Below are 12850 nucleotides of genomic sequence, written 5' to 3' on the forward strand. Positions count from 1 at the left end.
CTTGGTTCATGGTTAGTACATTCCAAGTTCCAAAGTTTATGATAGCTATGCAGCTTTTGATCTTCCTTTTCAATCAAGTGATATCAGCACCAAGACGTCCATGCGGCTTTGTTCCTGGCCCATCGTGAGCATTGCTCATACTCAGGTTGACCATCGGCTCTTCCCCAGTAGCTTGTTGAGTGCCTTCCAACCTAGGGGTGCATCTTCCAGCAGTACATTGAATTCCTTTATCTGTACTCTACATCAAGTTTTCTTGGCATAATACGGAAGTAGATTGCCAGGCCTATCTTCTGGGCAGTAATGTGGCTCCAGTGAAAGAACCACACTGAATCAGGGGTTACATGTTGTCAGTTCTGGCCTTGTTCTAAGACTATTGGACCAATGAATGTAGAGCAGAGTCTGCGGCTCTAAGGGATGCAGACTTTTTCCAGCACGAAGCACTGGTCACGTTAATCCTACTGCTGTGTTTTATTAGAGATTCCCTTGCTCATCAGTTCAGCCTCAGGAATCAATGTTTCCATTCAGTGACAGTAAGCAGAGGAACACATGCAGACTGTATCTTATGCATACCTAAAGGCAGACGCAAGATTAGTAATCAAGGAATGCAATCATTCCATTGTTCTCCCAAGCACTAGTCCCATTGTGTGGATGGGGACAGTAGACGCAGTGGAGCTGTCACCACAGCAGGTCTCACATGCACTCACAAGTGATGGGCTTCTGGAATATTCATCATTCTTTGAGCTAAAAGCAAATGTTTAAGGTGGGGGTTATGAACACTTCTGACTATTCAGGGGGCTGATCGCAGTGAGGGAGGAAAAGAATGTTTAGTCAGAAAGTGGGGAGAGTGATGTTGAAGGGAGAGAATCTAGGAAGAGGTCCTGGTGTCCATAGATGGATGGACTACGTAGCTTTGGAGATCTGTTGCCAGCTTGGCTGGTTTCCTCTGTTACGGTTGAGGGATCTGTCATCTGGATGTGAGGAACTTTCTTAAAGGACTGTTGCTGCTGAATACATGGGCATCGATTGTTTTATCTGTTGTCTGGAGGAGCGTAGACTGTGGCTACAGACTATACTGTCTGGAGATATGAAATATGTGGGCCAACCAAAAGTTGGGAAAAACTTGAGTATCTTCTGGTATGGGAGCAGTTGGACTACCAGCCCTGGGAAGGGGATCTTTTGGACTAGGGGCAATGTATTTTGGCCATCTACCCAGAGTTGTTGTAAAACTATGGATGTAAGGAATAAAAAATAGTTGCATCATTAACCTGCCTTGGTGATTATTACAACCCACATCTCAGATCTTCACAAGTGGTGGCAGCGGATGGGATCACCTATCTCTGGACAGCATACCAGGGAAAGTTACTGAGTGGTGACTTGGCACAAGAGATGGCAGACTCCATTAACAAGAGGTTCATTAAGGAAGAGCTGAGAGCACTTTGCTCTGTGAAAGAGCTAGAGTGGTTTCCAGAGGATAACCATGCGACCCTAATACAACGCTTGGATGACTGGGACAGTGAATAACCACAGGAGGAGGTCAGTACAGACATAGAGGAGGGTATCTCCTTGGAAGGATCACATCCCAGGGCTGTCATCCAAATGGCGGAGGTTCGACTGACTCACTTAAGGCGGATGCTGGACGCGCTAGGAGAGCGGCCAATGGAGATAGGTGTGCATGTAGCAGTACCCCTACCCACTCCAGCGCAGAGGACAGTGGATAACAGGAGAGATACCCGCATCTTTAAGGTACCGGGATATACCACAGTTCACTGAGGACACCTCGGATATTGATGAGCATCTCCGGTTATTTGAGAACCTCTGACTGCTGCATGAGGTGTAAGTCGGTGACTAGCCAGTTTTTGAGATCTTTGAGCGTTTTGAGCGTTAGAACGACTGGAAAAGCAAGGGAAGCTTTTAATAACTTATCTTCAGGAGATCAGAGATGTTACTATACTGTTCGCAGCGCATTGCTAGAGAGATATGCTGTCACGCCTGAAACCTACTGGAGGAAGTTTTGGGAGAGTGATAAGCCCGGGGCACACCCGCCCTGGGAGTTTGCTAACATATTACATATGGCATGCACTCGATGTATAGAAAGACTGGGGGCTCGGGAAGCAGAACATGTCTTGGATATATTTATGCTGGAGCAATTTATGTCCAAGCTCCCAGGTGGCTTAAAAGAATGGGTGGTGGATAGAAAACCACTCAGTCTGGATGAGGCTGCAAAATTGGCTGATGATTGGTCTGCCAATCGATCCGGGCTAGGTGAAAGGACAGCGTCAGTGAGTCAGGAACAGGGGCTTACAGGTAGGCCTGCAAGACCCATGGACCAGCGAGAGGAGGAGCTGTTAGTATTTCGGACTTCACAAAGAGGGGGAGTTTTCCCAAGCCCCCAAGTACGGCTTATGTCAGGCCGAGGGGGGCTAAACTGACTTAACTGTGGACACATGGGACACTTTGCCATGGAATGCCAGGAACGTTCTAGCCCACATCACCCGCGTCCCCAACCGGTGAACACTGTGCTGCAATCGACCTGGGATGCTGAGGGAGAGAGGATCCCACTACCCCGACAGGAAGAGGAGGAGGCAGATGTGGTATAAGGACAAGTGTCCCGGACTACATGGGACACCTCAGCGACCATGATCCAGCATCTGCAGCCAGTCTAGGTAAGGGCGTGGAGGCTGCAGGGCTCTGTGACGCTGGAGCCTCGGTCTCAATAATCAAAGAACATTTAGTATCAGACCAATGTATTGTTTCCGCCAGATGTATGTTAGTCAAAGCAGCCAGAGGAGAATTTCTGAACATTCGGACGGCCCGACTACATTTAGACTAGGGTCATGGTCATGGAATGGTGGATGTAGTAGTAGTGCGGCACCTACCAGTGCTGGGAAACAACCTAGGAGTAGGGTTGGTGTGCCACTGGGCCAACGTCATAACCCGAAGCCAAGGACCGGTTCACACTGCAACAGCCGAGAGGTAAAGGAGCAATCTCAACATGCAAACTAACCCCCCGCCTGAGGTGAGTAATGCACAAAATGCAATGACTGTTACCATGAAGGAATGGTACCAGGGGATGTAAATGTAATCAGGGAGGAGGCCCAGGGACTTCGGGACACTGGGTTTACCATCACCCTGATCAGCCTAGATATTGTCTCCCCAGAATACTATTTACCAGGCGCCAAGTGACCATCCCCCTAGTTAGCGGTGAGCACTCTGGGGTTGGACGCAATGGATACAAGTTCGGTTCGCATTGGGTACATGTGGAGTTTCCCAGGACAAACCGGGGATCAGGGGCAGGATATAGAGGGCTTCCCCCATCAGGAGTTGGCAGGATCTGAAAGATCATATGAGAGAAGCTGGAGATATTTACTATGCTGATGTACACCAGGGTGGAATGGGGACTGTGGAGTTTATTTGCAAGGACGACATGGAATATGCTTTGAGGAAACTGGATGACACAAAGTTTCGTTCTCATGAAGGTGAAATCTCTTACATTCGTGTCCGTGCTGAAAAAACAGGCAATCCCTGCATGTGGTGTCACGGCTGTCTAACAGCCGTGACACTTGCGGCCGCAGTGACACCAACATAAATGCCGAGCACGCTGCAAATACTGACCAAATACTGATAGTGGGGCCATGGCTATGGTTAACAGTACATACTCGCTCATCACTAACACAATTCAAAATCCACAATAGACGACCTCAAAAGGCGGAAGCTGAATTTTTACAATGGCCCTCACAGTCCCCCGATCCGAACATCATTGAAAATCTGTGGCTAGACCTCAAAATAGCAGAGCATGCAAGACAACCCGGGAATCTCACAGAGCTGGAAGAATTTTCCAAGGAAGAAAGGATGAAAATCCCTCAAACAATAATTGAAAGACTGTTGCCTGGCTACAAAAATAATTTACAAGCTGTGATACTTGCAAAAGGGGATGCTAATAGCTACTAACCATGCAGGGTGCCAAAACTTTTGCATCAACTCATTTTCCTTTTTGTAATTTTTAAAATGTAAAAGATTAAAATATATATGTATTTTTTTTTACTCAAATACAAAACAAATGTGTCATCTTCAGCTTTATGTACGATATATTCAGAAAATGTGCATGGTCAGGAACGGAGGGAAAATTGCCCGAATTAACCTTAGCAGTAATGTGGCAACTTCTGTGTTTGTGTATTCTATATTTTTCTGACTAGGCCCTGTCTGCTCTGCACTTGGGATGAGCTGAAGAGGATAACGCCGGTCGGAATATCAGGTTCACTTGGTGGTCCTGACTACCCCCTTCAGCTGATCCCAGGTGCAGACCAGATTCCCCCATGGACTCTTTGTCCCTTACGTTAGTCCTTCCCACACAAATGTTCCACACATATACAATATCCTACAAATATTTGTTCATTTTAATGTTAAAAAATGTTTTTTTTTTATATTTTTTTTTCCTACCTTGGCAGAATAGAGGACGACACACACTGGAGCATAAAAAAGACAAACCAAACAACCCAATACAAGGTTCATTTTTGACTGGCTTAACATTACTTTTGTTACATTTTTTTTCCTTAAAAACAAATACAAAACAATAATGGACATATACAGTGGTGGCCAAAAGTATTGGCACCCCTGCAATTCTGTCAGATAATACTCAGTTTCTTCCTGAAAATGATTGCAATCACAAATTCTTTGGTATTATTATCTTCATTTAATTTGCTTGCAAGGAAAAAACACAAAAGAGAATGAAGCAAAAATCAAATCATTGATCATTTCACACAAAACTCCAAAAATGGGCCAGACAAAAGTATTGGCACCCTGAGCCTAATACTTGGTTGCACAACTTTTAGCCAAAATAACTGTGAACAACCGCTTCCGGTAACCATCAATGAGTTTCTTACAATGCTCTGCTGGAATTGTAGACCATTCTTCTTTGGCAAACTGCTCCAGGTCCCTGATATTTGAAGGATGCCTTCTCCAAACTGCCATTTTGAGATCTCTCCACAGGTGTTCTATGGGATTCAGGTCTGGACTCATTGCTGGCCACCTTAGAAGTCTCCAGTGCTTTCTCTCAAACCATTTTATAGTGCTTTTGGAAGTGTGTTTTGGGTCATTGTCCTGCTGGAAGACCCATGACCTCTGAGGGAGACCCAGCTTTCTCACACTGGGCCCTACATTATGCTGCAAAATTTGTTGGTAGTCTTCAGACTTCTTTATGCCATGCACACGGTCAAGCAGTCCAGTGCCAGAGGCAGCAAAGCAACCCCAAAACATCAGGGAACCTCCACCATGTTTGACTGTAGGGACCGTGTTCTTTTCTTTGAATGCCTCTTTTTTTTTCCTGTACACTCTATGTTGATGCTTTTTCCCAAAAAGCTCTACTTTTGTCTCATCTGACCAGAGAATATTCTTCCAAAACGTTTTAGGCTTTCTCAGGTAAGTTTTGGCAAACTCCAGCCTGGCTTTTTTATGTCTCGGGGTAAGAAGTGGGGTCTTCCTGGGTATCCTACCATACAGTCCCTTTTCATTCAGACGCCGACGGACAGTACGGGTTGACACTGTTGTACCCTCGGAGTGCAGGGCAGCTTGAACTTGTTTGGATGTTAGTCGAGGTTCTTTATCCACCATCCGCACAATCTTGCGTTGAAATCTCTTGTCAATTTTTCTTTTCCGTCCACATCTAGGGAGGTTAGCCACAGTGCCATGGGCTTTACACTTCTTGATGACACTGCGCACGGAAGACACAGGAACATTCAGGTCTTTGGAGAGGGACTTGTAGCCTTGAGATTGCTCATGCTTCCTCACAATTTGGTTTCTCAAGTCCTCAGACAGTTCTTTGGTCTTCTTTCTTTTCTCCATGCTCAATGTGGTACACACAAGGACACAGGACAGAGGTTGAGTCAACTTTAAGCCATGTTAACTGGCTGCAAGTGTGATTTAGTTATTGCCAACACCTGTTAGGTGCCACAGGTAAGTTACAGGTGCTGTTAATTACACAAATTAGAGAAGCATCACATGATTTTTCAAACAGTGCCAATACTTTTGTCCACCCCCTTTTTTAGGTTTGGTGTGGAATTGTAACCAATTTGGCTTTTGGACAATTCTTTTTGTGTTTTTTCATTGAAGACAAATTAAATGAAGATAATAATACCAAAGAATTTGTGATTGCAATCATTTTCAGGAAGAAACTGAGTATTATCTGACAGAATTGCAGGGGTGCCAATACTTTTGGCCACCACTGTGTATATATATATAAACACACAGAAGGAACTAAGGTGGAGTATTTAGTTCCTGTGTGTGTGTGAATGTGGAGTGGTGATTGTGGCAGTTGATCCCTCTGTCCTCAATGTTTTGGGGATAACCAAAGGCACTTTAAAAAATACTAATTTCACCCATGAAAGCCTACAAGAGGGACAATAGGAGTGGAAAAGAACAAAGATTCAAAAAAGGACAGAAAAATGCGCAGCTGGGGTAGAGGTAATAGAATAACAGAAGGGAAAAGTGAAGAGGAGGGTCAACAAGGAAAGAGGAGAAATAATGAGATGGAAGAGAGCAAGAGAGAGAAAGGACTAAAGGCCCCGTCACACAACGAGATCGCTAGCGAGATCGCTGATGAGTCACGGTTTGGTGACGCAATAGCGATCTCGCTAGCGATCTCGTTATGTCTGACAGGTAGCAACGATCAGGCCCCTGCTGTGAGATCGCTGATCGTTACAAAGCTTCCTGGACCATTCCTGGATCGCTGCGCTCCCGCTGGGCAGTGTGCATCGCTGTATTTGACACCTTGTCAACGACCTCGCTAGCGATTCAGAACTGAGACACGTAGAGGTGCATAAATTGGACTTTTCTGCGTTCATCGTCCCTGATTGGTGGTCGCTACTGCGTCCTTGTTTTTTCAGATCCCACCAGCGTTCTCCGGCTGTGACTCCACTTTGAACAAATCAGACATCTTTAGCGAAGTAGGTATTGTTTGGGGTCTCAAATGAGTTTCCATTTTTAATTCATTTATAGGACATCTACCAATTATCTGCTATCGTTGCTCTTCAGGGAGGGAGGGCTTGGCTTCTATCTGTATATATATGCTTTTGCATGGACAGATATTTTAGGGGTCTCGTGCACACACACCCACACAGCACGTTTTCTGACATGCTGTCGTGGCCAACCGCTTCAGAGTTTTTCATACGCCAATTAACATGAAGCTTAAATCAATAGACTCTGTTCTTTTGGCCTGTTGCACGCTTCAAAACTTTCTTCGTCGACGTGATGCAATTACGTACTGTCCGCCTGGCTTTGTGGACTCTGTGGACCGAGCCAATGGGGAAGTGGAGCTCGGTGAATAGCGTGCAAACGATCCTGCAATTGCAGCCTTCAACCAGTGGGACATGGCAGAAACACCCACGATGCGAAGACCTGCCGCGACAACTGCTGCCAGTATTTTAACGGTCCTGGTGCCCCGTCACACATAACGAGATCGCTAATGAGATCGCTATTGAAGCCAAGCCCTCCCTCCCTGAAGAGCAATGATAGCAGATAATTGGTAGATGTGCTATAAATGAATTAAAAATGGAAACTCATTTGAGACCCCAAACAATACCTACTTCGCTAAAGATGTATGATTTGTTCAAAGTGGAGTCACAGCCGGAGAACGCTGGTGGGATCTGAAAAAACAAGGACGCAGTAGCGACCACCAATCAGGGACGATGAACGCAGAAAAGTCCAATTTATGCACCTCTACGTGTCTCAGTTCTGAATCGCTAGCGAGGTCGTTGACAAGGTGTCAAATACAGCGATGCACACTGCCCAGCGGGAGCGCAACGACCCAGGAATGGTCCAGGAAGCTTTGTAACGATCAGCGATCTCACAGCAGGGGCCTGATCGTTGCTACCTGTCAGACATAACGAGATCGCTAGCGAGATCGCTATTGCGTCACCAAACCGTGACTCATCAGCGATCTCGCTAGCGATCTCGTTATGTGTGACGGGGCCTTAAGAGCGGGAATACGATTAGGATGGGGGATGAGACTGGGGATAGGACTGAGATGGGGGATGGGACTGTGGATAAGAATGGGATTGAGGATAAGAAAGGGGATAAGAATGAGAGGGGGTATGTGGCTGGGACTCGTGATGAGAAGGAGGATGGAACTGGGGATAGGAATGAGGGGGTGTATATGACTCGGACTGGGGATAGGACTGGGATGGGGGGCGCTGCAGGAATTCCAAGACGGTGCTAAGAAGCCTCAGGCGGCACTCATGCTGCTGCTCCGGAGGCATTAGGTCCATCCAGGGGCTGAGACTTATGAGGTACGGAATATTTCTTGAAGGGGGAAGCGACGGCCCCAGCCCCTCCAGCAGCCGATTAATTTCTTCCCTTATAGAAAGGTTCTGTTCTTCCAGTCCCATCATGGCTTCACGTGTGATCCTTGTGAGATCATCTAAGACCTCTAGACGTCTCCTACCGGATCGTTCCCGCCGCAACAAGGGTTCGGACACATTATACATGGCTGACCGATTTGTTCGAGCGAGAGCAGATACTGGAATTTGACGCTCAGGTGCCTGAGCACGAGTATGAGGGACAGAGGGTCCGGCTCTAGGTTCTTCCTCCGGTACAACTACATTTACGGCTATTGGTCCTCGTGCGCGAGTATGAGGCACAGAGGGGCCGGCTCTAGCTTCTTCTTCCGGAACCGCTACATGAGGGACTACTGCTGCCTGAGCATGAGTGTGTGGGACAGAGGGTCCGGCTCTATCCTCTTCCTCCGGGACCACTACAAGAGGGACTTCTGGTGCTCGAGAACTGGATGTTGTCCTGAAAAGAAGATAAAAATGAATTATTCACCTATTATAAATGATAAGTCTATGTGAAGAACCTTAGTAAGAACGATCTAACCAAAAGTACTTATGCTGATAACTCTCTTTATTACAAGTGGAGGCAGAGTATTTTGCGATGTGGCGCAACGAATGCTCTAAAAGGAGAGGCCAGATGAGAGGTGGTGTCCAGTGGGAGAGGTGACAATTTAGTAGATCGTCTACTGGTTGCCCTCATGGCTGCCATGCTGCTACTTCAGTGAATCCCAACATTTTAGCTATATACTGAAATACACTTACATTGTAGTACATAAAGCAAGCGATTAGAAGATCGCAGGTTTAAAGTCCCCAGAGGGGACAAAAAAGAGAAGTTTTTTTTTCATGGCATCTCCCTCAAAAAATGCAATAGTGATCAAAATATCATCTCACCATACAGAAAACAAACCTTCACACAAAGCCAGCCACAAAAATATAAAAAAAAGTTACAAGTCTCAAAAACTGGTCACACAAACAACATTTTTATTAATTTATTAATTATTTTCTCTAAAATAAACGAAGCAAACAAATTAAACACTATACAAATTTGTAAACGCCGTAATCGCACTGATCTGAAGATTCATGTTACTTCAACATTTTTACTGTGGAGTGAAAGTTGTACAAACTAACAACCAACAACCCACCACGCTCCCCACCAAAAAAAAAAAAAAAAAAAAAAATCAATAAAGAAGTTTTACGTTTTGGAAGAAAGGGAGGAAAAATTTGAATTGCAATAAAGAAAAATTATTGGTAAGGGGTTGATACAACCCCTTTCCGACCTTGTCAGTAATAGTACGTCCCTGTGCGCTGGGCCTATTGGGCCAGGGACGTACTATTACGCATAATGCGATCCCGCCCGCATACAAGCGGTGTGGGGCAATCGTTGCCGGGTGTCAGCTGATTGTCACAGCTGACACCCGGTGCTATGTGCCAGGAGCGGTCCTGCTCTGTTGCTGGCACATTAACCCCCAAAATGCTGCGATCGAAGACGATCGCAGCATTGCGGGGGCAAAGGGATGTAAGCGCCGATACTTACCTCCTCTGCCTGTGTCCCGCACTGTCTGCGGCGGCTCCCGGATGTTGTCATGGTGACCCGATGTCGTCATGACAACATCTGGGTCACCAGACGGCAGGAAGTTACTTTGGTCATGCATAGTGCATGACCAAAGTAATTTCTCCCTGTGCAGCACTGACAGGCTGTATAGCACAGAGATGCTGCTGCTCTCTATGCTATACAGTCAATCAGGCTGCAAAAAGTGAAAGTCCCATAGTGGGACAAAGTTTAAGGCCATGGCCCCACTATCAGTATTTGGTCAGTAATTTTTCTCAGGAGTGGGAGCCAAAACCAGGAGTGGGTGATAAATGCAGAATTGGTGACTGGTTTCTATTATACCTTTTCTCTGATTGTTACTCAACTGGTTTTTGCTCCCACTCCTGAGAAAAAATACTGACCGAATACTGACCAAGTGCTGCCATGGCCTAAAAGTAAAAAAAAAGTGCCAGAAAGTGAGAAAAAAAAATATATTGTAAAAATATATAAAAAAAAAAATAATCCCCAAAAGATAAAAATATATTGTACCCATATTTATTTATTATGGAAAAAAAAATAAACCAATCAAAGTACACATATTTGGTATCGCCGCGTCCGTAACGACCCGATCTATAAAACTGTCACACTAGTTAACCCCTTTAGTTAACACGGTAAAAAAATAAAAAACGATGCAAAAAGCAATGCTTTATCACCATACCGCTAAACAAACAATGGAATAACACGCAATCAAAAAGACGAATGTAAATAAAAATGGTACCGCTGAAAACGCCATCTTGTCCCGCAAAAAACAAGCCGTCATACAGCTCCATCAGCTGAAAAATCAAAAAGTTATAGCTCTCAGAATAAAGCGATACAAAAAAAATATTTTTTCTATAAAATAGTTTTTATTATGTAAAAGTGCCAAAACATAAAAAAAACTATATAAATGCGGTACCGCTGTAAATGCACTGACCCGAAGAATAAAGCTGCCTCATCAATTTTACCACACGCAGTACGGCATAAAAACCCCCCACAAAAAAACAATTCCTGAATTGTTGGTTTTTGTTTATTCTTCCTCCAAAAAATCTGAATAGAAAGCGATCAAAAAATGTCACGTGCCCGAAAATGGCACCAATAACAACGTCAACTCATCCCGCAAAAAACAAGCCGTCACATGACTCTGTCAGCTGAAACATGGAAAAATTATAGCTCTCAAAATATGGCGATGCAAAAAATAGTCTTTGCAAAAAAATGCATGTCATGTGTGACAGCTGTCAATCATAAAAACCCGATGTGAATCTGGTATCGCTGTAATCGCACCGACCCGAAGAATAAAGGCATCTAATCACTTATACCGCACTAGGAACGGCGTAAAAAATAAACGCTAGGGCTGGGGTTGGGGTTAGGGTTGTGCTAGAGTTGGGATTTTTTCAAAAGTAAAGAAAAAAAATTATGACGATATGGCGACCAGTGTTGAGCTCAAGTGCTCGCTACTTGAGTTTGCATCGGGTGCTCGTGTATGCACCGAGTATCGCATGTGCTAAAGTGACATGCTGGAGGCTCTGCCCCATATGCTTTGCGGCCAAAATAAAGTTTCTGGGTTTGACTGCCTTGCATGAGCGATCCCTACATGTTTTTTTTTGGGTGTCTAACAACCGTGAAACATGCGTGCGGGGACTCGAACGTGTCACTTGAGCACCCGCGATACTTGGTGCATATCTGAGTGCCCGATGCAAACTCAAGCAGCGAGCACTTGCGCTCAAGACTAATGACAACTTATTCAATATGATGACCTAATGTTATCAAATTCTGTCGTACTTCTGGGTGCAAAATGTTCACTATACCCCTTGGTAAAATCCTTGAGGGATCTAGTTTCCAAAATGGGGTCACTTGTGGGGTTTTTTCACTGCTTAGGAGCAACAGGGCCTCTCCAAACGCGACATGGCGTCCGCTCTTGATTCCAGCCAATTTTGCGTTCAAAAAGTCACACAGTGCTCCTTCCCTTCTGAACTCTGCCGTGCGCCCAAACAGCGTATTTTCCCCACATATGGGGTATCGTCTTACTCAGGAGAAATTGCACAACAGTTTTTAGGTTCTATTTTCTCCTCTTCCCCTTGTGAAAATAAAAAATTTGGGGCTAAAAGATCATTTTTGTGGAAAAAGTTGGATTGTTTTATTTTCATGGCTACATGTTATGAACTTCTGTGAAGCACCTGGGGGTTCAGGGTGCTCACCACATGTCTAGATAAACTCCCTGAGGGGTCTAGTTTCCAAAATGGTGTCACTTGTGGGGGGTTTCCACTGTTTAGGCACATCAGGGGCTCTCCAAACGCAACATGGCATCCGCTAATTATTCAAGCAAATTTTACATTCAAAAAGTCAAATGGCGCTCCTTCCCTTCTGAACCTTGCTGTGCGCCCAAACAGTGGTTTTCCTCCACATATGGGGTATCGGCGTGCTCAGGGGAAATTGCTCAACAAATTTTGGGGTTTATTTTTTCTTGTTACCCCTGCGAAAATAAAAAAATTTGGGTCTAATGTAACATTTTTGTGAAAAAAGTTAAATGTTCATTTTTTTCTTCCCCATTCCAAAAATTCCTGTGAAGCACCTGAAGGGTTAATAAACTTCTTGATTGTGATTTTGAGCACCTTGAGGGGTGCAGTTTTTAGAATGGTGTCACTTTTGGGTATTTTCTGTCATAAAGGCCCCTCAAAGTCACTTCAAATGTGATGTGGTCCCTAAAAAAATGGTTTTGTAAATTTTGTTGTAAAAATGAGAAATTGCTGGTCAACTTTTAACCCTTATAGCTCCCTAATGAAAAAAAATTTGGTTCCAAAATTGTGCTGATGTAAAGTAGACATGTGGGAAATGTTATTTATTAACTATTTTGTGTAACATATATCTCTGATTTAAGGGCATAAAAAATGTAAATTTAGAAAATTGCAAAATTTTTGCCAAATTTCCGATTTTTTCACAAATAAACGCAAGTGATATCGAAGAA

At 44.5% G+C, this 12850-nt stretch overlaps 1 protein-coding gene across 5 annotated transcripts in view; it reads right to left on the minus strand.

Moving 5' to 3' along the window:
* Nucleotides 1–7951: 7951 nt before the first annotated feature.
* The window catches only part of LOC141272273 (uncharacterized), a 59004-nt gene continuing 54105 nt past the window's right edge, over nucleotides 7952–12850 (minus strand). For all 5 annotated transcript variants that reach the window (XM_073682808.1, XM_073682817.1, XM_073682846.1 and 2 more), the window contains one exon: nucleotides 7952–8784. In XM_073682808.1, coding sequence (XP_073538909.1) covers nucleotides 7983–8784 — 802 coding nt within the window. In that variant the 3' untranslated portion in view covers nucleotides 7952–7982. The remainder of the gene's footprint in view (nucleotides 8785–12850) is intronic.

The sequence above is a fragment of the Phyllobates terribilis genome, unplaced genomic scaffold (genome assembly GCF_046119375.1).
Source record: "Phyllobates terribilis strain yellow unplaced genomic scaffold, ASM4611937v1 Scaffold_1__5_contigs__length_1240528914, whole genome shotgun sequence".
Classification (NCBI taxonomy): Eukaryota; Metazoa; Chordata; class Amphibia; order Anura; family Dendrobatidae; genus Phyllobates; species Phyllobates terribilis.